Genomic DNA, 25,344 nt, shown 5'->3' on the forward strand with positions numbered 1-25,344 from the left:
CGACTCTTTCGCTCGCTAGCTTGCTCGCGGGAAGCCGGCCCGGCTCCCGGCGGGCAGGCCCTCCTCCCGGGGCGAAAGCCGCAGCTGACGCAGGCGGCTCGGAAGGCGGAAGCTGCCCCGCTCCGACTGCTCAGGCAGCGCCGCAGGGCCTACACCTGGGGCCCCGACGGGCGGCCAGAGGCGCCCGGCCCGAGGTGCCCGAGGGGGCGGTCCGCGCGGGGGGCCCCGGGCGTCTAAGTGGCTTAGCGCGTCCCAGAGCAACGGAGACCTTCCGTTCCTCCCCGCGCCCTACCCCCTACCCGCCTCCCGCCTGGCCCAAAGCGCCCGAGGGCGGGGGTCTGCGCTGGGCCCCCAGACGTCTACGCGTCCCTGCGCTTCCCTGAGCCCCCTGCCCCTTCCAAGATCCTCCCTGTACTCCCCCACCCCATCCAACGGGAGGGAAGGGGCGTGTCGATGGTGGATACGCCCCTCATGAATATTAATAAGCGCGCATGCGCCTGCCAGGCGCGCTGGGTAGAGGTGGCTAGCCCCGGCCGCGGCTCCCAGACGGGCTCTCTGAGTCCCTCTCCGAGAGCCGGGCGGGCACGCGTCATTGTGTTACCTGCGACCGGCCCGCGAGCTGGGTTCGGGTTGTTTTTTTTTTTTCCTCCCCTCCCTCCCTCCTCTCTAAGCAGCTGATCTGAAAGGGAATAAAAGGCTGCGCATAATCATAATAATAAAAGAAGGGGAGCTCGAGAGAAGGAAAGAAAGCCGGGAGGTGGAAGAGGAGGGGGAGCGCCTCAAAGAAGCGATCAGAATAATAAAAGGAGGCCGGGCTCTTTGCCTTCTGGAACGGGCCGCTCTTGAAAGGGCTTTTGAAAAGTGGTGTTGTTTTCCAGTCGTGCATGCTCCAATCGGCGGAGTATATTAGAGCCGGGACGCGGCGGCCTCAGGGCCAGCGGCGACGGCAGCACCGGCGGCAGCACCAGCGGCAGCACCAGCGCGAGCAGCAGCGGCGGCGGCGGCGGCGTCCCGAGTGCCCGCGGCGCGCGGTGCAGCGATGCGGTCCCCACGGACGCGCGGCCGGCCCGGGCGCCCCCTGAGCCTTCTGCTCGCCCTGCTCTGCGCCCTGCGAGCCAAGGTAAGAGCCCGCCGGGCCACTCTCCCGACCCGTCCTCTTCTTTCCCCGGACGCCTGCGGTTGAGCCTCTGGAGCGGGCTCGGTAGCCCTGGGGCGCCGGCTCCCGCCCCAGCCCCTGCGCCCAAGAAGCTGCACTTGGGCTGGGGGAGCCCCCTGGCTCCTAAATGTACACTCCAGGCTGGGCAGAGCGCGCGTTCGCTCCGCTCTTGCTCCTGGGGTGGGGGGGGGCAGTCGTATCGGTTTGCTCCCACTCTAGCCTCTCAAGCCCGGGAATCACGTTGAGTCCTTGCACCCAGTTTTGTAAAATTATTTTCACTTGGCGCCAAGGGCTCGTCGGGGCAGGCGGGGACGGAGTCGCCACTTCCACCCCCGAAGAAAACAACTTTCCCCTGCGCTGACCTCCCTCCCTCCCTCTCTCGCCGGCAGGTGTGCGGGGCCTCCGGCCAGTTCGAGTTGGAGATCCTTTCCATGCAGAACGTGAACGGGGAGCTGCAAAACGGGAACTGCTGCGGCGGCGCCCGGAACCCGGGGGACCGCAAGTGCTCCCGCGACGAGTGTGACACGTACTTCAAAGTGTGCCTCAAGGAGTACCAGTCGCGCGTCACGGCCGGGGGGCCCTGCAGCTTTGGCTCAGGGTCCACGCCTGTCATTGGGGGCAACACCTTCAACCTCAAGGCCAGTCGTGGCAACGAACGCAACCGCATCGTGCTACCTTTCAGTTTTGCCTGGCCGGTGAGTGACGGCCGGGGGGCGGACGGACAGTGGTTTGCACCCGTGGGCCGAGCTCTGCTTTCTCTTGCGAGAGGAGAGGGATTTAAAGGGCCTTGGCTGGAAGCTCGGCGCTAACCCGGGATGTCTCTGTGGTGGCGGGGTTAGGGAGCCGAGGCTCTGTAGCTAGATCTCGGCAGGCCCCAGCCCCAGTGCTTTTTGCTAAGCGCACGAAAGTGGGACCCCAGAGCGGATGGTGGGGCAAGGCTCCTAGGAAGGCCGGTTGAAACTTACAACGTGAAGGCCCGAGAGTAACCGCCCGAGCCAGGAGGTCATTATAGATGATCTTTGCTCAGCCTTATTAAACCTGATGCGCCGGGGAAGGCGGCTCGGCACAGTTCTGGCCTCCGAACGCCGTCCAAATTGGCACCCTCGCGTTTCCCGTGAGCAGCCGGGAGGGCGGGTGTGTCCTTCCTGGAGGGTGTGGGGAGCCCACTTCCCGCTGCTCCCCGGGAGATTTCGATGCGTGCGGGGGCGCGCTCTGGGCTGAGTGTAAGGCCGGGGGGCGGCCGCCGCCGGGGGGGCGGCCGGGCTTTCCCCAGAGCTGTGGGCACGGGAGCCACCCGCCCCCTGTCGGCCCCTTCCTGCCCTCGCCCCCGCGCGGCGTAGCCCTTGTGGCCTCACTAACAGCGGTTCCCGGGCTCTGGAACAGCTGTGTTTGCAAACTTCCCCGGGAAGGGCGGGGGTGCGCCCTCGTCCGGTGGGCGCGTGGGCCCCGCGAGCGTCGGGGGGCGTGCCGAGGCCTGGAAGGGGCGGCCCTAGCGAGGCAGCCCCTGCGGGTGCAAGTGCACAGACCCACGACTCCGGAGCCGCTCGAGGCTCGGGCCCCGCTGGCCGATCCTGCAGCGAGGCCCTGGCAACGTCTCGAAATGGGTGGAAGGAAGATGAGTGTGATTGCAGAAGGGGAGGAAAGGGGAAAATGTTGGTGCCCTCTGCCCCGCTCCTGCCGTCCAGGAGGCGTGACTCAGTACCAGGACTGGGGCTTGGCCCGGCCTGTGCTGGGCGGGTGGGTGGTGAGAGGGGGAGGTCGGTGCCCTGGGGAATACTCTTCGCCACGTGCTCTGATGGGGCGCACTCTGCTGCCTCCTATCGCGGGCTAGGGCTGCAATCGCAACTGTGAGAAGGGAGGGGAGAGAGTCAGCCTTGGAGTATGTGAGAAGCTCGGGGTGCCTCTCAAGGCCCACGTTGACTGGGGCTGGCGTTATAAAGTGCCCTCTGCCTGGGTGGGATGAGACATTTATCAGAACATGCCATTAAAAGGGGCTTATAAAAACCTGTGGTTTGTGGAATTCTCTGAGAATGGAGGACTGAGTCTGTTGCGGGATCTCATTTTTACAAAGAGTGTTTATCTTGTTTGTTAATCCCCTTTAGGGAGAACTTTAAGCTAAAGAGGTTGGCCGCTTTTTAATCTGGCTGGGCCCAAGTTGACTGTGACGACTGACCGCCCTTGCCCTTGTCCGTGTGTTTGGAGGTAGGGGGAAGGGGCCTGCAGGTGGTTACACCCGCCTGGAGGATCAGTCCGGAGCCCCTCGCTTTTCACAAGACCATAAAAGGAATCTTATTACTGATGTGGAAAAGCTGCAGGGCTGGCTGAGGTTCCTCTTGGAGAGGAGGGTCAGAGAAACGGCTGGGATGAACACAGGGAGCCTTGCTCCCCTGGCTGGCTGGGGAAAGTGACCCAGAAGGTGTGTCTGCCTCCTTTTGACACTTGGCAGAGAGCCGAGATGGGGAAGAGCGGCAGTGGTGTGTGAGGGCAAGGAGACGATTGATTTGCTGGTGCTCGTCTGTGGTTTCAGGCCCCGCGGGTCACCAACCATGAAATAGACTCTCGGCTTTTCTAGAATGGGGGAGACGGCTGGAGCTCACACTGAGAGTGTGGTTCTTTTGAAGCTGGGCCAAATGCCTGCTTCCCTCCTAAACAAGTCCCCACCCCACCGCCCCAAAAAGGCCTGCTGTGCAGTGTAAGCTTGACTTCCCAAGAGAGAGTGGAGGTGGGGTGTGCCGTGTTATTTTCCCCAGCACGGTTGGAGAAACACCACTGTCTGTAACTTTCAAGAATGATTCCAGTGTGAGTGTTAACTGAAGTGAAAGCACTTAGGTAGCTGGATTAGTACCGAAGTAGATCGCACAGCTTCACTCAGTTTGGCAATTAAATATTAGTGAGCGTGTCTATTTAAAGCTGATATCTTAAATAGGTAATAGCTGAACTTAGTATAGAATTCAAGATGGAACAAGGAGTATACAGGGTTTAAAAAAAAAAAATCTAAACTACCTTGGACTTCCTGGCCCCTAAGCTTCTAACCCTTAGGCAGCCACAATTAGTGTCCGTGTGGTTCCTCCCAAGTTTGCTGACAGTGGCAGAGAGGTGGTTCAGGGTGCACAAAAGAAGGTCACTTTAGAAGGTGGTGTAATTATGTGTTTTGTCTGGAATTATGGCCCCAATCAAACAACTGCTTGTGTTCTGAAGAGGAAGAGGAGAAAACGATTTGGTCAGATCTGAAGTGTAATCCACAGGCCAGTGTCCTTGTGAGAAGCTCTGTGGTGTGGGCCTGCCCTCCAGACAGTATCAGATTGTGTCCCACTTGGGGTCCACTGCCCGAGCCGCAGCCTGGTGATGGTTTTCTTTCGTGGCTTCTAATAAGCATAGCAGTGCTGCTCAGAGGGGCTTGACTTGAAGCAACTAGCCTGATTTATGATCCTCCAATCAGGGGACCCAGTGATAAGACCATGCATTATCGGAGGTAATTAGGCTCAACGGGAAATGATTGGGGAATAACCATTTAGAAATCACTGAAATGGTTAAGTTGCACTTCCCAAAATTAGTACTAAATCCCAGGAGTGCCTGATAATTAAAAGTACATTAGTGTAATTACCACTACCCAGTCCCAAAAGCTTTTTAGGAACTCCAGAGCCCCAGTTAGCTGTACTGATGCTTTTCTGGCCCTGGAGTGAAGTGAATCTGGAGAAATTTGGGGGGAAGCAGTTCAGGTACCTGGTCTCTTGGCCTCATATTTAAATGCCATTGACATTGACAAAAGGCTTGCTGAGATCAACTTCCATCTTTTAGGAAAACCCAGTGAAGTGTGATTCTTGCATACCAGAGGGATGCCAGCTTTGGCATCACACTTGAGGCCTGAATGACCAACGGCCAGGGGTTTGGGTAAATCGGATGCTATAAGGTTAGTCGCAGACCGTAACTGACATGCCCTTGCCTTTATGCCTTCCTCTGTGCTTTCGGGTCCCTAGGCCTCCGCAGATGGGTAGCCACGTGGAGGGATGGGATTCTCATTTGAACTGGCTCCTCTCTGCAGTCAGACTGTGCCACCCACGTGGTCAGCATGCGTGCATACAAATAGCACACGTGTGTACGTGCTCAGAGCAAGCGACTTTCTGTGTATGGGGAAAACACCCTTTGCCCTAAGATACCTACCTCGAACTAAAGTGATGAAATGATATGTCTGCATTGCAAAACCAGGCTGGAGAGAAAGTTGAGCTATGCCTGCTTCGTACTGAGTGTCTGCAGAATGGCTACTCCCCCCATGGAATCCCTATTCAAGGTACTTGGTTTCTGATCGTTCTTTCCTCTTCCAGGTGTAACCTCTGTGTGTTCTTCCTCCTTGTTGTCTTGTTTCTTAGCAACTTATTCAAACCTCCAGTACTTATAGGAGTTTACAACCCACCAGCTCCACACCCATAATTCTACAGGGACTTCAAGCATTTTTCAAGAATGGTGAAGCTTTTGGCATGGAGGCTGTTTGGGGGAGTTGGATGGTTAAGGAGGAGAGGCAGCAGCCACTTACAAAGCATGTAGCCTCCCAGAAAGCCAGCAATCTGAATGCTGCCTAAAATCTTTACAGCAAATAGTTGTAAGGGACATTTTGGATGGAAGGTATGTGGAAAGTTTAGCATAGAGGAAAAATGTTATTCATGAAAAAACGAAGCCAAGGCAACAGGGAGTCTTCACGTCCTGATCTGAAAACAGGAATGCAAACAGAGGTCTTGGCCGGATTCGTAGCAGCCACTGGCCCATTGTAGGAGGGCCAGAACCTGGTTCCAATGCCAGGCTTTCGAGATTAGTTACAGTGTAAGAATGCGTAATCTCTGGATATGCATACAATCAGCATGGTAATCCATAAAGGCAAATATTCCTGAGAACTCCCCCTTGGTAAGCGTTCAGAGGCATGTTCCTACGCTCTGCCCCTTCAACCCCCAGGGTGAGGTTCCAAGCTGCCCCAGCTTTTAAATACATTTAAAAAAAAAATTAGCCCTAAACAAACCTAACCTAGTTTTCAACTTTAGGAAGACGTTTGTTTTAGTATGCATGGGAAGTGATGATTCTTGTGTTCTCTAGAATGGTAGAGGCGGAGGGGTAGGGTTCTGGGTTCAGAAATATCCCGCCTCTAGCTTGGCATGGGGCGGGGGTGAGTGGCTGTGTTGTGACTTCTTGCTGGTTTCTGATCACCGCGTGCACTACCCTGCCCTGTGGCCCTTGTTTCTGTGGCACCAGTGACATTTGTCTCTGGTGCACTGCGTGTGCTGGGAGGACACAACAGCGTGGCTCGCAGTGGTTAAAAGTGGCACATAAATAGTCAAACATTCAGGGCCCTCCATCAGTTCAGCCCAGTCTTTATGCGCTTCTGGTAAACGAGTAGAAAGGCATCTTGTTCAGGCTTGCTCTGTGTGAACCGGACGGTTGTGCTTGGCTGGTTTCTCGGTATTCTATCTATTAACCTCGCCACCCTTTTGTAACTGGTGCATTTAATTATCAGTGGGATGCTTTTCAAACAGGTAGGGGTAATGATGGGAAAGGGGGTGGGGGGCCTCTCATTGAGAGTCTCAAATCTGGATATGAGCTTCGGGGCCCTGCTTGGTGAGTCTTTGAGGTGGGCTTTCATGAGAAAATCACCCTTTGTAACCAGATCAGACTCTATTGAAATGTCAAGCCCTGCAGACTAAATTGCTTTCTGTGACTGAGGTCTCAGCCGGGATGCCATGGGGTGGCTGTCCTCCCTCCGTGCCTCACCTTGCCCAAACCCTGCCACACATGAATCGTTGGAGCGAGCGTGCATGTACCCACTCATGACATCTCTGGAGCCTTTATTGAATACGTTTGTGCTTGCAATGTTTTATACTCCGGCCACCCAGACGCAGGCAGGACAATAGTGTGGCCGAATTGACTGAAATGAGGATTACGGGGAATAATGCAGCCGCTGCACAAATAATGCAGATACAGGGCCAGCCACAGGAAGCGACAGTTGAGTCAGCAGAGCACAGGGCCCCAGACCGACCTGGGGCCACTGCCTCTGTACAATGGCCCTGTGGGTGCTCCCAGGGCGCGCTCCCTGCCGCCTGCCCTGAAGCCCGGGCTTTTGGATGCCGCACGTGTGCCGTTTGCATGGTGGGCTGTTTGTGTCCATCAGCTTGGCAGGAGGGGAAGCAGCAGCTTCTCAGGGCTCAGTTTGGCTGCCACTGTTGCCAGGAAGAGGAAGCTCTCAGCTGCCAGCACAATTACCTTTGTTTCTCACATCCCCCCTTCTTAATATGGCAATTAAGTGCTTACCACTCCGCCCGGTGCCAAGGTAACCACCATGGGGCTGGATGGGCGCGGAACACAGGCCTCCCGCAGCCCCAGTGCCAAGGGCGGGAGGAGGCGCTTGGGGCCCTTCAATGCCAGGACCCTCCTGGAGGTAGAGTTCCATGGGCATCCTCCCCAGAGGTCCTCCTGAAAGCTGACCATTGCTCCTTCCTGCTGCACGAGAGGGAGAACCAGCTGCCGTGTTGCCAGGTTTCCCTGGAGCTGGGAGGGACAGAAGCGATTCACACTGTGAAGCCAGACTGAAGATCTGCTGGCTGCCCATCCCTCCTGCTTTACCCCCAGGCCATTTTTCTGGAAAAAATGTAAGGAAAAATAGACGAATGCCAGGTAGCTTTTTATAAGAATCCTGTTCTCCTAGTTTGAAACCAAGAAAAATCCAGGTGTTTGCTGTCTTTTATGTTTTTTGCGGGTTTTCTTTTTTTTTTGTATGAACTTGTTAATAAGTTGAAACACCTGCCCGTCATCTCGCCTGCACCCCTTCCCAAGCCGTGAGAAGGGCCCTGGGACTTGGCCTCTCTAGGGTTAGGTTTGCAGTGGCCACTTGGGTGTGATGTGATTGTAGTGGAATGCCAGTTTGGGGCCTGGTACCTGGCCTTGATGGCATAAGGTGCCCATGATCTGGATCCCGGAGTCGGGATGTACATTCTGGGATGTGCAGAGGTCAAGCGTGGGCCTGGGAAAACTTAAAGTTCCCTAGCAACCAATAATCATTGCCAAATTATCTCGATTGTGTGGGGCTGGAGTGGGAGCTTAAGAGTGCCTCCTAATAGGAGCCTTGGAGAGAATCCTTTTCTCTGAAGGCTGGGTGGGAGGAATCCTTCTGCCCCAGGAGGCGAGTCCTAGAACCACAGTCCCTTCTCTGAAACAAGGGAGAGAGACGGTCCAGGGCTGCTGCTTGAATTTTCTACCAACGCCTCGTTGTCAGTGCTGCGGCCCCCAGCCCCTGCCCCACCTTCACCTCCTAGAAGGCCGTTCATGGGGAAATCATGATGCCAGCTGGTGTCAAGGGCTCTGTACTCCTCTTTCCCCTCCAGGTGGGGCATGTTGGTCAGCGACTTCTGAGGTCTCCCAGTTCTGGAAGGATGAGTCCGGGAGAGAGCCTGGCCTTCTAGGATCTTGTGCAAGAACCAAGGATGCCCTCGCCCTTGAGCTTTAAGCAGAGTTACTACTGTCACACCAGCTCGGTCCCGGGATGCCTTCCCTTTCTGTGGGGTTGTGGGCATAGTATGTGTTTAGTGCCTGTACAAGTCTGAACAAACTCCCGGGTACCAGTGCATTTAATCAGAGGATTAATGACAACAATATGTGGAAGTGGAGAACGTGGGTCTTGACGTGACCAGCAAATGAAGGGCTTCATTATCCAGAATCAGACCCACATCTGGCCTCATTTGGACTTGGCTGTCATGTCAAATCAGTGGAGAAACCTCTAATTTCTTGGTGCTCTCAGGGAAGAGTCTGGTAATTTGTAGGAAGTCCTAAGAAACACTGAGGCAGTAAATAAGGTGTAACTTCCACTAATAAAACACCAGTGACGACAGCAATGAATTTGGACCTCTGGCCACTTGCAGGAGAGGGCTGGGTATGTGCCCCGGCTTGCCCAGTTTTGCTTGCTTTTCTGAGCATTTTCCCACAGTTATCAGTGAGCGAAATGGAATCCTCCTCTGCTTTGAGTATGAAACATATTTCGGCTGAATTCCAAGGCGGGGTCTATCACAAGATATTTTTATGTTCAGAGACCTGCTGGGTCGCTGTGTGAGCAGTAAGCTTGCTTTGAGTTATGAATGAAGTTCCTTTTTCTTTTTTTTCTTCCCCCCTCTGTTTTTGCCTTCACCTCGTAGGTGGCACTGTATTATTTGATCAATATACGCTACTATTTCCGACGTACTGGTACCTGCCACTGACAAGGCGGGGATACATAAAAGGGTTCATGTGCCTTTCCTCCCTACTCTCTACCCCTTTGGATACATTTCCCCAGCACCAAGATAGCAGAAGTTTTCTTGAAACCCTGGTGTTTTGTGAGACCGACCTCATTCTAAATTACAAATGAAGATTTGAGTAAAAGTGGGAATTTGCTAATGGCTTGGATTTGGCAGTGGTGGGGGGCACGGGGAGGAGGTGGAATTCTGAGATAAGCCTGGAAGATAAAAGGTACCTTCAGTAGAATGGCTGGCATCCCGCCAGTGTCCAGGGAATTTGTTTAGTTAGTGGACTCTGATTATTCCTGGAATGTTAGATCTTATTGACAGATAAGTTTATCAATAAATACAACCCATGGGGTGCAGCGCTTTCTTCCTTTTATACTTTGGTCCCTAGAGTCCGCCCCCCCCTGCACCCCCAAGTTAGGTTACCGCCTTTGTCTTCAGAGTCTATTTGCACCTACCCACCCCTCCTGCTTCCTGGAGTCACCTGATACTTGTGGGAGCCGAGATGGTCTCACACAGACAGGGCTTTCAAAGGGGTTCTGCAAAGGAAAAGGGGCCTCCCCGGGGACCTCCCCACCAGGGCCCAGAGTGTAACAGCAATCCCCAGCCCTCCTCACTGGGTGAGCGCCTCCACTCCCAGGTACAAACACCTGGTTTGGTTAGCTTAGAATCAATTCTTTGTGTGGTTTTCTCAAGCACAAGGGTTAGAGTCTGGAAAGTTTAGGAAAAGCATACGCAAAGTGTTCACAAGTCTAGGGAGATGGCATTTCTTGGTCGGGACTTTAGGCTGCCTGCATGAGGACCACGGTGGGCCCGGTGTCTTTTGCCACCCTGGGGTGGGTGCTAGGGGGAGGGGTGGGGAGTCGGTCTGGACCTAAACACCCAAGACCTCACTTCGACAGCAAATACGGTTTCCATTTTGGCTGCATGGTTTTGTTTGGCAGGGAGGCCGAGAAGGCCTGACCTTTGCGAGCTGACCCCCGTTTCTGAATACTGAGCTGTTGTTTATCTGTGTTACAGAGGTCCTACACTTTGCTTGTGGAGGCGTGGGATTCCAGCAATGACACTGTCCGTAAGTATCACAGCCATGGGCTGAGCGCGTGAGTCTGGAAGCACAGAGCTTGGCACCTGGTGTTTGTCAGAGCTGGACAGAGCTGTCCCCAGGCTGCTTCAGAGCTCTTCTGCCACTGCCCCTGCCTCTCCCCCAACCCCCCCCACACCCCACCCCACCCCCCACCCCCCCGTGGAGTCTTTTTCCATCAATTCCCCTAGAATTTTCGCTTGGAACATTAAGTGGCCAGGACAGATCGCCAGTTAACTCAGTCCCTGAATACGGCCCCTAGATTATCTTTGGGATAGAGATCTTAATGGTTTTACAACTCTAAAACCTTGTAGACTTGCGAAAGGATCAAAGTAGTGACTTTTTAAAAGTCCATTTAAAGTTTAAGTGAGCATTTAATCTCTCATCGGAAAGATAAAGCCCGAAGAGGTGGCTTTGGGCTCTAAAGACCGACCTTGAATTTCACTTGTTGGGCAGGTGAGCCCCCAGCCGGTCAGGGTTTCCCACACTGTGCATGACAGGTGTTCCAGTGCCTCATGGCCATCACACTGGCCTTGTCCCCTTCTGAAAGGTGGCTCTGTTCTCAGCGCAGGCTGCTTTTCAGGGCTACTGGGGGTGGGTGGGTGCTGGGGTCGGGGGAAGCCCTAGAGGATGCCGGTAGAAACGGCAGCATCTGTCTGGCTTAGAACGGAGTCTTTGCTCTTGGATTGTAGCTTCAAAATACGTTTCCCCTCCCTCGCTGAGACTGCCAGCCAGTTCCCTTTTTGCCAGCAGGATCTGGGTGGTTGTCATGGGAAAACTTGATTCACGCTGAAACCTGAGTCTGCAAGAGGAGGGGTTGACTGGCCTGGTGTCTCTGTGTGCCCCCCGATCCCATCCCTCTGCGTGTCTCATCCTCTCTGACCCTTGGTGTGTTTGCTGCTAAGAACATTCCCCCCTCTTCTCGCCTTGCTTTTTTCTTCTTGACTCTGGGACTGGTGAATAACCAGAGAGGGCACAGTGAGGGCTTAGAATCCAAGAGGCAGCCACTGCCCAACTGTCTCGCTGGCCCACCTTGAGCCGCTCGATCACTGCTGAGCCCCGGTTGCCAGAAGCTTCAGGCCGTTTGGGTCACTCCTTGTGCTTTGGCATCTGAAGTCCAGATCCGTGGACCTTCCTCCCCGAGTGACACCCCCGTCCTGCTGTTGGTGGAGGAAGGGGAGGCAGTGACCTGCCTGGGCTGTGGCTGATGCCAGTCAGGGTCCTGGGCACCTGTTTGTTCTCTGTTCCCTCCCCTGCCACACGCGTTGTGGGCTGGGTGAGCGTTATGTCACTGACCTGCTTACAATGGTAACTGTACATTGGGAAGATGGGGGATGGGGAGGGGGATACAGGCTCTTCAGATGTCCTGGTGCAGATGTTAACACAGGCTGGCCGGTGGCGTGAGCATCCTTGAGGTTGACCCTGGCTCCCGGTAAGAGCTGGGTTAGGACACCTGTCAGGGTGTACAAGGGGCCCCTAGTGTTTGCAGGGCCCTTCCTGGGCCTTCCTCCAGCCCATGGGTCAGGTAGCTGTTCCTCCAGAAGCTGGTGCCCCTCCAGAGCTGCCCACGGTTGTCTGCCCCATTTTGGGGCTCTGGAGCCTCTCCTCTCTTGCTAAGAGGTAAAATCACTGGAAGGACACAGGAAGACGTGGGGTAGAGATAAAGGGCGTTCAGGCCTCTACTCTTGAAGGAGAGGGGTTGCCTCAAAGTCATGGAACGCCCACTGTGGAGCATTGAGCCTCATTTTTTTTTTTTTTTTTTTTTTTTTTGCGGTACGTGGGCCTCTCACTGTTGTGGCCTCTCCCGCTGCGGAGCACAGGCTCCGGACGCGCAGGCTCAGCGGCCATGGCTCACGGGCCCAGCCGCTCTGCGGCATGTGGGATCTTCCCGGACCGGGGCACGAACCCGTGTCCCCTGCATCGGCAGGCGGACTCTCAACCACTGCGCCACCAGGGAAGCCCGAGCCTCACTTTTGTGACCCTGGTGAGGAGGGATGGGGGTTTGCTGGGAGTGGCTTATCCATGTGCTTGTGCAGCCTCCCTTTTGTGATGCTTCCAAGGTATCTCGGATTCCAGCATATTCAGAACCAAATGTGTCATCTTCCCTCCCCAGAAGCAGAGCCCGCCTAGGGCCCTTTACGGACGACTGGCACCAGCATTTGAACGCCCATTACCATAAGCCAGAAATCTGGACAGCACCTCCTGTGTACCACCCTCTCTTAGCATCAGTATCTAATCCACCTCCAAGTTCTGAAAATCTTATGTCCAGTGCTCCACACCCAATCCTGACAGGGTTTGCCTCCCTCCACCTCCCCTGCTGCTACCCTGGTCCATGTCACCATCTGCTTACGCCTGAATTCTTACAGTAGCGGCTGAATTAATGCACCCCTATCTACTCTGGTCCACCTCCAGCGCTTTCTCCATTCTCCTGCCATCTTGATCTTTTCAGAGCATAACATTGGAGTGTCACCTTTACTGAGAGCCACTTGGTAACTTCCTGTTGCCCTCGGGACAGATCTTTGTGTGGCCCCAAAGCCCCTTGCATGGCCCAGTCTTGTCTCCCTGCCAGCTCCATCTCACATGCCACGTTGTCATCTGTCATACCTGTATTCTCTCAAACCCCACCAGTGAACTTTCTGTCCTCAAATGCATCACATTCTCTCCTGCCTCAGGGCCTTTGCACGTGCTGTTCACACTGCCTGGAATGTTTTGCTTTTACTCCCTTCACCCTCTGTCCCTCCCAAGGCACTGTCCTCCGTGAGGGCAGACGCTGAGGTTGTGTAGCAACCCAACTGGGGTTGGCTGCTCTTTGGGGACCAAACAAGGCTTCAGATTAGAGGCAGAGCCCTGAGCTTGGGAACAGAGAATTCCTTCTCACGTCCGCTCTGCAATGAACCCTTGGGAGCAGAGCCTGGCCCAAGTGAAACCCAGGTGATGTACACATGTTAGAAAGTATTTCTGAGGCCAGCCCTCCAAGGTCGTTGCTATTGCATTTCAGCACTGCACTATATAAGGGTGCAGATCTTACTCTCTCCCCCAGAGCAAATGATTTCAGTTTCTCATTCTGATCAATAGATATGTAAACACAGGTTGGCATACTTAGGACCAGGTTTCCCTCATACTGTAGCCTTCTTGGTTAAGCCTTCTTGGTTAAGGTTTGTGGTTGGCGTGGTTGCAGGATTCTGCTCAGACTCGCCTCTCATCCCCTCCTCCTTGGTCTGCAAGGCTGTTGTGGGTTCTTCGTGCTCCATCTTCATGCAGTTCAAGGTTGTAGGAAGGCCTGGTAGTATCCCCTTCCTATCTTAAAGCTGGGCTATCAACTGAACTACCCCCAAAACACTGGTAATGCCCTGAGCTGATAGGAAGTGTGATTCAGGCAACAGCAGCTTAGAAGAAGCATCTCTGTAATCCAGATGCCAGAAAGTGTGTCACAGACACATTCAACTCCCTCTGGGCCCTTAGGAAAAATCTGTCACGCAGGTGTGAAGTTAGTTATACAGACCTGTTAGCCCCATTGAGGATTCTGAAATGATGTCTTCACAGCATTTCTCGGAAATAGAGAGCATACCAAACCACTGACTGACATGTCAGCCTGTGCCTTTAGGATAACCCCGGACTCTTGTCTGAATTGCTTGTTGTTGCAGCCTGCCTGAGAAGGCTAGTGTGTTTAAGTAATCCCTTTATTAAGATCTCATCATCACATGGTAATAGCTCACTACACTTTTTCATTGAACCAGCAGAGGAAGCACACTGTTAATGCAGGGACATTTTTGTCATTCTTTGGCCCGTGTTTATTTGCAAAACTCAGGTTAGGAAAGCATCCTCTGCAAGCGCTTCATGCGTGCCGGGGTGTAGGTCTGCAGGTATGCAGGCTTGTTCAAGGCCCGTCTTGCCCACAGGTAAAGAGCCCAGAGGGTGAGGGCTGGGGCGCTGTTGGAAGTGGAGTGTGGCCGAAGCTGCCCAGGAGTGCCCGTCTCCTGGTCACCTGTGGGGTTTGCCTAGCCTTGCAGATGAGCACAGGCCTAGAAAAACGGGTGTATGTGGATAAGAATCACAAAGACACTGCAAGCAGGTCCTAACGGTCTCTCCAAGGTGGCCTTGAATTTGACAAGGCGCCAAGGGTTGGTGCTGGCAGGTTTAAGAAAACAAACACAGGACCAGGGTGGGTGCTGACTCGGGGCCTTGCTTCCTTTTCACGCCCCTCCCCTGAACTCCTGGCACCTGGAGTTTGGAGCTATTTTTGTACCTGTCTCTTTTCATACTAAGTGATAGGTGACCCCAGGGCAGGGACCACTTCTTCCTCCTGGACCTGTCTGGGCCCCAGGCGTGTCTCTTTTCCTCAGTAGGCGCTCTTTAAGGAGCCTGACCCTCAGTCTACCTGTCTGTAAACTGGGATGAATGCTTTTCCCATCTGCCTTCTGGGCAAAGGTGAAAGGTGAAATGCATCAAGTTCATGGTATTGTTACTTAAATGCCAGCTTAAGAGGTGACAAAGTTTATAATTAAAATTACTCTTTGGCTTCCAGTGAAGAGTTTGGAAATAGACACAGCCTTTCTAAAGCAAGACACAAAACTCTAAAGCCAGAAAATAAAGATTGCTAACCTTTACCTGGAATAATGAAATTTCTTCAAGAATAGCCTTCCATAAGGGGCCACTTTCTATCACATGTAAAGAGCTTTTGCAAACCAGTATGACCAAACAGCGCAATAGAAAAGTTGGCAAAGGAGAGAAACAGATTGAAGTTCAGAGGAGCTGATACACGTGGTTTTGTCAAAAGGGTTCTCACCATCACTTAATTAAATACCCATTAAATCAGAAAGTCTGATAATGCAGTGTTGGCACTGCTGTTGGGAAACAGTTTCCTTTGCTGGTGGGAGGGCAGACAGATGGGGCTTTTGTTCCTGGTGGTTTGGGTTTTCTGGGCGGAAGCGTGTTGGTTGTGTGTGTCTTCTTCGATCCAGCACTTCCATTTCTGGGATATTTCTTTTTTCTAGAACCACATACAGGCAAATATGTTCAAGGATGTTCCCTGTGGCTTTGCTTAATAGCCAAAGGCCAAAACAACCTCAGTGCACATATTGGGAACTAGGTAAATGATTTCACTTTATTTCCAGATGAAGAAATACTACATGCCCAGTAAAAAGGGTAAATGTATGATGGGGAGGGAGACGAATGGCTCATTTTTTGCCCTTTTGTGTTGTTTGAATTTTGTGCCGTGTGCATTTGTTGTTATTAAAAGTCATCACAATGGTCGGGGGAGAAGCTCTGATATCTGATGTAAATGTTGTTGTGATTAATCCTTTTTTTTTGCCTCTAGAACCCGACAGCATTATTGAAAAGGCTTCTCACTCGGGCATGATCAACCCCAGCCGGCAGTGGCAGACGCTGAAGCAGAACACGGGGGTGGCCCACTTTGAGTATCAGATCCGCGTGACCTGTGATGACTATTACTATGGCTTCGGCTGCAATAAGTTCTGCCGACCCAGAGACGACTTCTTTGGCCACTACGCCTGCGACCAGAATGGCAACAAAACGTGCATGGAAGGCTGGATGGGCCCTGAATGTAACAAAGGTGTGTGTGGGCGTGCCTGGTGGGTTAACCAGCTCCTGGTGGCTGTCCCTTTGGGTGTCATGTTCTCACGCCCCTGCCATCAGGTGGCTTTCTTGGGTATGGTGAGATTTGGGCTGCTTTCTAGGCCTGAAGCACAAAGATGCCGTTGGTACCCCATCCCCCAGACGCTCTGAGCATTGGCTGCTAACGTCTCCTTCTCTGGACGTTGTCCTTGGCCAAACAGGTGGCACTCCACGCCCCGTCCCTCCAGCTCACAGTCTGTGAATGGCTGACATGGGCGTAAGAAGGCCACAGCCCCCTTTGCGTTAACTCTGGGCTACAGTTCACACTCCAGAGTTTCCCCTGGGATCAGGCTGAGGCCAAGCTCCCGCTGAGACCACATTCTTGCTCAGCTTCTTCCCCTGCCCATCTGCCCTCTACCTCTTTCTCTGTACCCGAACCCCCTTCTCAGGCTCTGCTTTTTAAGGCATCGGATGCAAAACAGATGCCAGGTGGGACTGGGTTAGCCCAGCCAATGTCTGAACAGCTTGTGAAAAATGACAGCCCTTGGGCTCAGGGTGGCCTTACGGCAGCTTTCACTGGGCATCTCTGGGGGCCGTGGTATTGAGGGGAGGGGGCGAGTGGTGAACTGAACGCCTCCACAGTAGGATAAACTTCCAGACCTCCTGTCTGTTGTCCCAGCCCTGTCTACTAGAATACAGGGAGTTATCACATATTCACAGACATTCACAGAATTATCTGTGGTCTTTACCTTTACAAAGCTTCTAATTCATAGCAAATTGGTGTATAATTCTAGTCAACCATGTAATAGGCCCTCACCAACATCAACGCACTCTGCTTAGTTCACATAATTTGGTAAATTCCTGTAAGATAAACTCAAGTTGAAAAACGAATTTTTGAACTGTGACTGAAGGGTAAGGCAAAGAGAGGAATTTGCAGGTCTCCTGGGCAATATTGCTTTCTTAAATAATTAGAGACAAGAGTGAAAAGGATGGCCTTCCTGGGATCCAAATGAAAGGATTGATAAAACATATTTTAAATAGTTGGTGTCCTAAAAATCAGTAACAATTACTTAAAAAGTATCTACCTACTATTTTTTGATGTCTGTTCAAAAACTTTTTTCAATAAAGGAAGCAGAATGGTTTTGTTGTGGATACTTTGCAAAAAAAAAAAAAAAAAAAAGGACCACCAGATCTGGTCCGTGGATTAGCCTGCCAAGCGAAGCCGGCCTGGTTGGCTTTGAGTCCCATGGGATTTTTGAGACACCAGGCATTTATTTGGTCAGAGGGTTCTGAAGAGGCTGGGGTACAGAGTGGGAAAGATGACAGAGTTGAGGAAAGATTAGACCTCCTTTTTGCTTTCGGCGAGGGTGGGAATTGACCGGGAGCAGCATAGCTATTGTTCGGAGACTCGGTAAAGCTCCCCTTCCCCCACCTGCTTGCCTGCATTTTGTCCCCAAATGCTATCATGTTTGAGGATCTGCTAGCATGGCCTTGAAGTTTAAAGCTGGGTTTGTTCTTGGGGCACCTCCCGTCTTCCTCTCCTTACAGTGGGCTTGATACGAGATCTCTTAAAATAGTGGATTTTGTTGGCTTAATGGACGAGGTCATTCTCATGATGGTGACAGTGCAAGAAACTGGCAGTGTGCTGACACATCCTTCTGTGTTTTTTGTTTTTTGTTTTTTTTACAGCTATTTGCCGGCAGGGCTGCAGCCCCAAGCATGGGTCTTGCAAACTCCCAGGTGACTGCAGGTAAACAACTAAACTCTTTTTTTTTTTTCCTAATAATGATCCCTTTAATACAAGAGGAGGACTGACTTTATTGTGAATACGCCTCTTTTACTTTGGAGGACAAGAAAGCATTACCAAAAAAAAAAAAATTTTTTTTTTTCAAGTAGGCACATCCGAAGCTTATTAAATTATACCAGCTGTCCAGTGAAATGCACACGCTTCTCTCTCGGGGGAAAAAAAAAACTCTTCTGGGCATAGTCAGTGACTTCATGTATTAACGGTTCTGTAAATTGATAACTCGTTTTTATAATCTTCCCCTTAAAGTGCTAATGGACTAGATGGAGGGCTGTGGGTTTGGTTTTTGCGGCGGTCTCTCTCCTCCTCCACCCTCCAGCCCCCGCCTGGTTTTCTGTCTCCCAGCCCTCCCCCACTTTTCCCATCAATAGGGGAAAGTGGAGCATTCTTTAGAATGGGATTAGGACAATCTCCTGGCCCCTTTGCAGGCGGGAGCCTGGCCGGTGCTGAGAGGTTAATGGCTGCGCTGGAATCTTGTCAGTTGAGCCTGATGAATGTAGACTTTTGCTGCTGGCCTTTGAAGTCTGTTCTTTTATGGTCCCGGACAATGCAAGAAGCCAAATGGAGACCTCCCCCACGGCTTCCCGATTACAGTTTTTGGAACTTCTTGAAATGTACATCATGCCAATCTGGGAAAGGCTTGTTTCAGGAAATACTGTTGGTGTCTGTGGCGTTTTGACATGATCGCCCACTTTACTCTCCTCCCAAATCTGAAGGATTAGCAGATTTAATGTGACACTCAATGGTTCCTTTGGGCCTGTCATGTTTTCCCCCAAAGCTACCCCAGTTTGAGCCCAGGGAAGCTTATGAATCCTTAGTCTAAACCAGTGCATCTCAAACTGACATTACCTGGGACTCTTGTGATGACGCAGATCCTGATTCCATAGCTTGGGGTGGACTCAAGTCTCTGCATTTCTAACAAGCCCCCAGCAGTGCTGTTCTTGCTGGGGGCGCGGGGACCGTACTTTGGGATTCACTGCCCCCAAACCTCAGTACTCAGAGTGTCATTCCCTGAGTTAACCAGGGACGTGTGGAAATGCAGGTTGCTGGGTGCCACCCCACACCCACGGAACCCCAGTCCCTAGGTTGGGCCCAGAAATCTGCATTTCGACAGGCTGAGCACAGCCACAGGATTTTGCCGCTCCGAAAATCCTGAAGACCCCTGTGGTCCTCCATACCTTTGTGCACCCACTGCCGCAGCTCCCCTCCCGTGCAGCGGGGAGCTCTGAGCTCTGGGGCTTGAAGCTGAAGTGGGAATCAGGGCAGCTGGAAGGAAAACAAAACCAGGCTGGCCTGAAATTGTCTCTTCCTGCACTTCAGAAAGATAAGTTTACTTTCTGGAAGACTGAAGGGCTTCGCCTGCGAGCCCCCATCGCTGGTGGCAGCCGACTGTGGTATTTAACAGCGTTACTGTCAAGCTTGAGGGCAGGCTCTTCTTTGTGAAGGTTGTTCCGGAGAGTCAGATCAGCCGTGCTCTCAGGGACTCTGCTGCGCCCGCTTCGTGCTCAGCACGCGGGTGCTCAGCTCAGATGAGTATCAGTCAAGGGCGACCTCGATTTCTGCTCCTGTCATCAGAATAAACACACTGCTGCCTGGGGAGGGCCCTCCCAGCCAGAACAGCAGGCTTTGTTTCCAGAATTTAGGCCTTTCTCTTTCGAAGTCTCCCTCCCACTCCCTGCCTGGACTCGCAGGCCCTTATTTACTTAAGGTGTGACTTTCCCACACATCATTTGCATGGTCTCCCAGGCCATCTCCTTCTCCTTCCCTTGAAAAATCAAAACAGAACCTTCTCGCCAAGGAAGTTCTGGTTGCATCCTGCTCCAGAAATAGCTGATGGCAAGTTACCTGTAAGTTGTCCTTCGGATCATGTATTACAGAGGTGTGTTTTGTCTTGTTTTTTCCCCCGCATGAGAACACTTTACTGCTTCTCTTGCTCCCAGGTCGACCTGGAATCCCTTTTTCTGGGTGCACAGTCTTGCTTTATTGCGAGCCTGCCAATAATATCAGACTCAATTATGAATCATCCTATGAGGAAAGTCACTTCAATTTCTCATGAGAACCTTAATCATATATTATTACACTGGGATAACCTTGTGGATGCCTCTTTTAGGGTCAGTATTTTTATTTGTTTTCTTTTGAAGTCATCCAGGGCCTCTTGTGGTTCCTTTCTTATGCTTGGGTATCCAGCTCTCACTGATTAAGAGCCGAGGCGGGTCCTCAGCTGCCTCTTACTCCTTGTATTAAGCAAATGGAAGAGGTGTAGTGATCCTTCATCTGGAAGGCAACGAGGGAAAGACTGTAAGAATAATGCTATTTCCCAATCAGTTCCTTCTTAATATCTACCTTTCAGACTAAGACTGTCAGTCTTTACACAAGCGTCCCCGTGATCTCCCACTACCTTGAGTGTCCACTTTGAAAAAACATTTCTACCGGAGGATTTACTTTGTTCTTATTTGACTCCTTTAATGGTGCCTTGCCATTTAGACCGGAGTTTCGTTTTAGATGAACCAGAATCCTCTGATTTTTAAGCCACACAGCCTGGTGGTTCTTTGTGCTGGGGCGTGGATGGCTTGCTTTTAGGAGTTAGGAAGTGGTGAGTCAGAATTCTCAGGGGTGAGTTGACTCCCGGCCGTGGATGATTAGCGATTAGCTGGTTCCCTGTAATTTTCCCATGACAAGGATTTTTAGCCCACCTCCAGCTCTCTGGACGCAGAACGCCTTTCCTTCTTTGCGGGGGAGGCGATTCTGACCATGGCTTTCCCGGGTCCCGTCATGGAAATATTTGCTGGTCGCTGTTTCTGGCTCACCCCACCTTCACTCCACTGTGGGCTGCCCCCACTGCCAGCTCCTGTTTGCTAGAGCTTGATTTCTGAGAAGGCAGTTAGAGTTTCAGAGGGCTTGAAACTTGAGGGGAGAGTAGCGGAGCCCCTGCCCCAGGTGAAGGTGTATGTTTGTGTTTTTGTTTGGGGATCAAAGGCACCATTTGGCCTCCAGAGAGTCCGATTAATGAGGCGCTTATAAAGGAAACTCGACTCCCTTCCCCAATACGAGATAAACCAAGTTGACTGTGTGTGTGTGTGTGTGTGTGTGCAAAGTGAGAAATAACTATAAAATAAATTAGCCTAAGTAGCCACGAGGGGGGCAGGTCATAAATCACGTACGGAAATGGTTCCAAGCGCTGTTGCTTTCCTCGTCCTCCCTGCAGAAATGGGTCCAGAGATCCTACCCCATCTCTCCAAGGAAGGGAGCCCCTTTTCCTCCTCGTCTGATTTCAGGGAGCCTCCTTGGGAGGCAGTTTCCTGCCGCACTCGGTGTCTCGGTGCATTTTTGTGTGCTGGGGTCGTGACTTGCTGCTGGGACACAGCCCAGCCGCGTTGCTGTGTAAAACTTGCCCAAAGGGCTGCGTCTGCAGAGGCTTCGCGTGGCTATTGTTGTCACTGCAGGGAGAGCCCTTGCCTTCCCCCCAGGGGTTCATTTATTCCAAGCCTCCGCCCTGGGCTCATGGGGGAGCCTGAGAAGAGAGAGGGGCTTTGTGGAGGGCAGCCCAGTGCTGGCCTCTCCCCAAACAGCCCTCCTTTTGTTGGGAGTCGCCTGGGAGGGGACCTCAGTCCAACTGGGAAAATGTTTGCTTAGAGGGAACCCCCGGACAGACCTTGACAGTCTACCATCCTGTGGCCAGAAGCCTGGGCTTTGCATCCTTGTGTTTTCCTGGCTCCGATCTCCCTGCAAGTTCTAAAGGGTAAAGCAGGGTTTGCTGTGTGTCCCCAGGTGCCAGTATGGCTGGCAGGGCCTGTACTGTGACAAGTGCATCCCACACCCAGGGTGCGTCCACGGCACCTGTAACGAGCCCTGGCAGTGCCTCTGTGAGACCAACTGGGGTGGCCAGCTCTGCGACAAAGGTATGTCTGGGGAGGGCCTGGGTGGGGCTGGAGGTCGGGGGTGGGGTGTGGGTGATTTGGTTTGTACTTTCATTTATTTTTATTTGCAGGGGCTTTTATTCTAAATCTGTTTGAATTTGCCTTTAACCCTGTGAATCTGGGTCTGTTTCCCTCGGTTTTAGTTTTTAAAGAGGAATGGGTCTAGGAACACAGTGTTTCTGGTCTCTGAGTGACTTCTTTGGGGTCTTTTTGGCAGATCTCAACTACTGCGGGACCCACCAGCCGTGTCTCAATGGGGGAACCTGTAGCAACACAGGGCCTGACAAATATCAGTGTTCATGCCCTGAGGGGTACTCGGGACCCAACTGTGAAATTGGTAAGTGGTCCAGGCTCAGTGAGATCCCTTTGTCTAATTTTTCTGTACACTCAGCTTAAATATACTTAGGGACTCATAAAAAGAGGAAAATAGCCTCCAATGTTAAGACCTGTCCTCCCAGCCGTTCCGTGGGTCTTTGAAACCTCTGTCCAGTTGCTCAGGTGGTTTGGGGGCTGCTGATTTCATTGGGGGCGGCGTGTACAGGGCAGTGACCCAGCTCCCAGGTCAAAAGCTTGGAGAAATGGGGCCGGAGAGCTTAGCAAGAGAGATGACTTCCTTTCCGCCGCAGACACAGCGGGGTTACGTCCCACACCTGCTTTGATTTCTTGAAACGAGCTCGAGCTGGTGGCCCAGGCGTGCGATTTGGTTGCCGGGGGGAGTGTTAGGTAGCCTCTCTCGGTGGGCGCCCCTTGCTGACTGCTGTGCTGGTGTCCACAGCGGAACACGCCTGCCTCTCTGATCCCTGCCACAACAGAGGCAGCTGCAAGGAGACCTCCCTGGGGTTTGAGTGTGAGTGTTCTCCGGGCTGGACCGGCCCCACGTGCTCCACAAGTAAGTCTGCGTTTTGGCTTGTGCCCTTTCTTGGCGGGGGGGAGGGGGGGTATTGTGTCAAGGTACAGGGTTGTGGGTCCACGTCGGTCTTAGTGATGGGTCTGTCTCGGTGGGAGGGGGTCTGGTGGTGAGGCTGGCCTGAGCTTCCGGCCTCTGCCCTTGGAAGTCTCCTGGCACCCCCATCCTAAGGCACCCTGCTAAGTTAGCACACGCATCTCTGACTGGAAGAAGCTCGCTCATGGGGTAGCTGCGTCCTTTTCCCTGGACTTGTGCCTCCTCTGAACTGAATTACGGTTATTCTCCTCGAAGCTGTACAGAGGATGCCTGCGGGGGAGGTGGTCATGACTGAATTTCATGGTGGGGACAAATTTTGAAAGAGGGACCAGGGCTACAGAGTGACAGTGGCTGCGGGACTTGGCCGCACACCAGGACTACCCCAGTGCTTCCCAGTACAGGTCTCTGGGTGCTACGGTTTCCCTTTGGAATTGGGGAGTTCGTACCTTCCACAGGCTCCTGGGGACTTCCCTGGTGGTGCAACAGTTAGGACTCCGAGCTTCCAGTGCAGGGGACGCAGGTTCGATCCCTGGTCGGGGAACTAGGATTCCACATGCCATGCAGCGTGGCAAAAACAAAAAACAAAACACATACAAGCTCCTGGATTTCAGAGGTGCAGCCAGGCCTGAGGTCCACGGTCATCGGCCCCCTGAGAACAGCATGCAACACGGTTAAGGAGCTGGGTTCCGGGGTTGGATCACCTGGGCTGGCACCATGGCCCTGCCACCCGTCACCATGGTGGGACTGTAGTCACTGCCAACCTGTGCCCTGTTTAAACGGGAGAGTAGCAAGTCCCATCTCCTGGGGGTGTGAAGGCTTGGTGAGCAGATTCATGAGGAGAGCCTGGCACCTCCTACCCGGGCAGGAGGTGAATCGCTAAGAGGCCTCAGGAGTCTAGTGCAGAAGGGGGAGGTTGGGCACCCCAGGCATGTGCTTTTGGGAAAAGTCTGTGAGTAAACAAGAATATGATTTTTTTTTTCACCAGCGAAGAAGTTATTTTTCCTTACCTCTCCTTAGTTACCTCTGTGCCGTGATGGAACTTTTCTTTAAAAATAAAGGGTAGGCAGTGAGAGATGTCCTGAGTTACCCAGGGCTGATGCTCCGGGAATCCAGCTGGCTCTCCCACCCGCTCAGGTTGCGGATTAAATGAACTGGGCCAGTGGGGGATTTAAAGCTAAAATCAGGCCTTATCGTCATCGTAGCAGTCACTTGCAGCAGGTGTCTGGCTCTTAAGTGAAGGCCCCTCACGTGAGGGGTGGTATTAAATTATCTAATTGTCAAATGGATTGAGATTAAATTGCCAACCCTCTCCTCTTTTTGTCAAACAGACATTGATGACTGTTCTCCAAATAACTGTTCCCACGGGGGCACCTGCCAGGACTTGGTTAACGGATTTAAGTGCATGTGCCCGCCCCAGTGGACGGGCAAAACGTGCCAGTTAGGTAAGAGAATTCCTGCACCGGGGCTGGCTTGATCCGAGCGATTAAGGGAGCTGTACATGTGGCCAGCGGTGCAAGCTTGCGTGCCATCGTACCAAGAAGTCATTTATTATCTAGGGTCCAGCCAGCAGGCCTGGAAGAAATAACTCGCATGCAAATGGCCTGGCTCTTTGAGGCCCTGTGGGAAAGTCGTGGGATTCCCTGAACCATGTCAATCGTCTGTCCGAGGAGTGTTCAGCTGGGTTCCAAACGGGGATGATCTCATGAGGAATGAGCTGTCTGCATTCTTTTTTGCCACTATTAAATCCCAGCAACTAGGCTGCGCTGGGTTTTGCACAGAAGTGCCTAGTGGCTTTCTGCTGTCCTGTCGGGGGCTAGTTGTCAACAGCAGCTGGAACGTTATCAATTAGCATTCCTTACTGGAGCATAGCTAGGGGAGAGGGTTCAGATGTTCACAGTAGCATCTCTTATTTAGCTAGCTTATTAAAATGTCTCGTTTCAGACAAACTATTTGTATGGTGTTTTTTCTGAGGGGGGAGGTGGGGTAGAACCCCATTTCTCACTGTTCATCCTCTCTGTTTTTCAGATGCAAATGAATGCGAGGCCAAACCTTGTGTAAATGCCAAATCCTGTAAGAATCTGATCGCCAGCTACTACTGTGATTGCCTCCCGGGCTGGATGGGTCAGAATTGTGACATAAGTGAGTGAGACTGTTTCAATTTTGATTTTCATGAGACTGGGGTGTTGAAGGCATTTGCCAGCCGTATTCAGGCTCCAGGTCTAAGACTTGAGTAGTGGAAGGAGAACCTTATAGAGGGAATGTTTTTGGAGAGGGAGTGATGGGCACAGAAATGAAAACATACACGTTATCAGGCTCATTAGCTGGTAAAAAACGGCCGTACTCTGATAAGGTGGCTAAAACAATGATGTGAAGTTTCAGTACCTCAGTCTGGAAGAACTAGGGAGTGTTCCCACCAATAACCTTATTTCATGGGAAGCACGCAAGAAATCTGATTGGAGGTTTTTATCTTCCTGAGCAGAGAAGGCTTTTCAGTGAAGCCCAACTTCAATGTAAATTGCCCCTCCAATACGGTGACTTGTTTATTTTTTAGATATTAATGACTGCCTCGGCCAATGTCAGAATGACGCCTCCTGTCGGGTATGTAAATCTTTGCTTATAT

General features: G+C 52.3%; 1 protein-coding gene across 1 annotated transcript in view; it reads left to right on the forward strand.

Moving 5' to 3' along the window:
- Nucleotides 1-562: 562 nt before the first annotated feature.
- JAG1 (jagged canonical Notch ligand 1) overlaps nucleotides 563-25,344 on the forward strand; it is a 34,761-nt gene continuing 9,979 nt past the window's right edge. Inside the window, exons 1-11 of the mRNA XM_030872565.2 lie at nucleotides 563-1,120; nucleotides 1,546-1,851; nucleotides 10,426-10,477; nucleotides 15,804-16,058; nucleotides 17,750-17,810; nucleotides 21,633-21,763; nucleotides 21,999-22,118; nucleotides 22,557-22,670; nucleotides 24,053-24,166; nucleotides 24,750-24,863; nucleotides 25,276-25,322. Coding sequence (XP_030728425.1) covers nucleotides 1,040-1,120; nucleotides 1,546-1,851; nucleotides 10,426-10,477; nucleotides 15,804-16,058; nucleotides 17,750-17,810; nucleotides 21,633-21,763; nucleotides 21,999-22,118; nucleotides 22,557-22,670; nucleotides 24,053-24,166; nucleotides 24,750-24,863; nucleotides 25,276-25,322 — 1,395 coding nt within the window. The 5' untranslated portion in view covers nucleotides 563-1,039. The remainder of the gene's footprint in view (nucleotides 1,121-1,545; nucleotides 1,852-10,425; nucleotides 10,478-15,803; nucleotides 16,059-17,749; nucleotides 17,811-21,632; nucleotides 21,764-21,998; nucleotides 22,119-22,556; nucleotides 22,671-24,052; nucleotides 24,167-24,749; nucleotides 24,864-25,275; nucleotides 25,323-25,344) is intronic.

The sequence above is a fragment of the Globicephala melas genome, chromosome 15 (genome assembly GCF_963455315.2).
Source record: "Globicephala melas chromosome 15, mGloMel1.2, whole genome shotgun sequence".
Lineage (NCBI taxonomy): Eukaryota > Metazoa > Chordata > Mammalia > Artiodactyla > Delphinidae > Globicephala > Globicephala melas.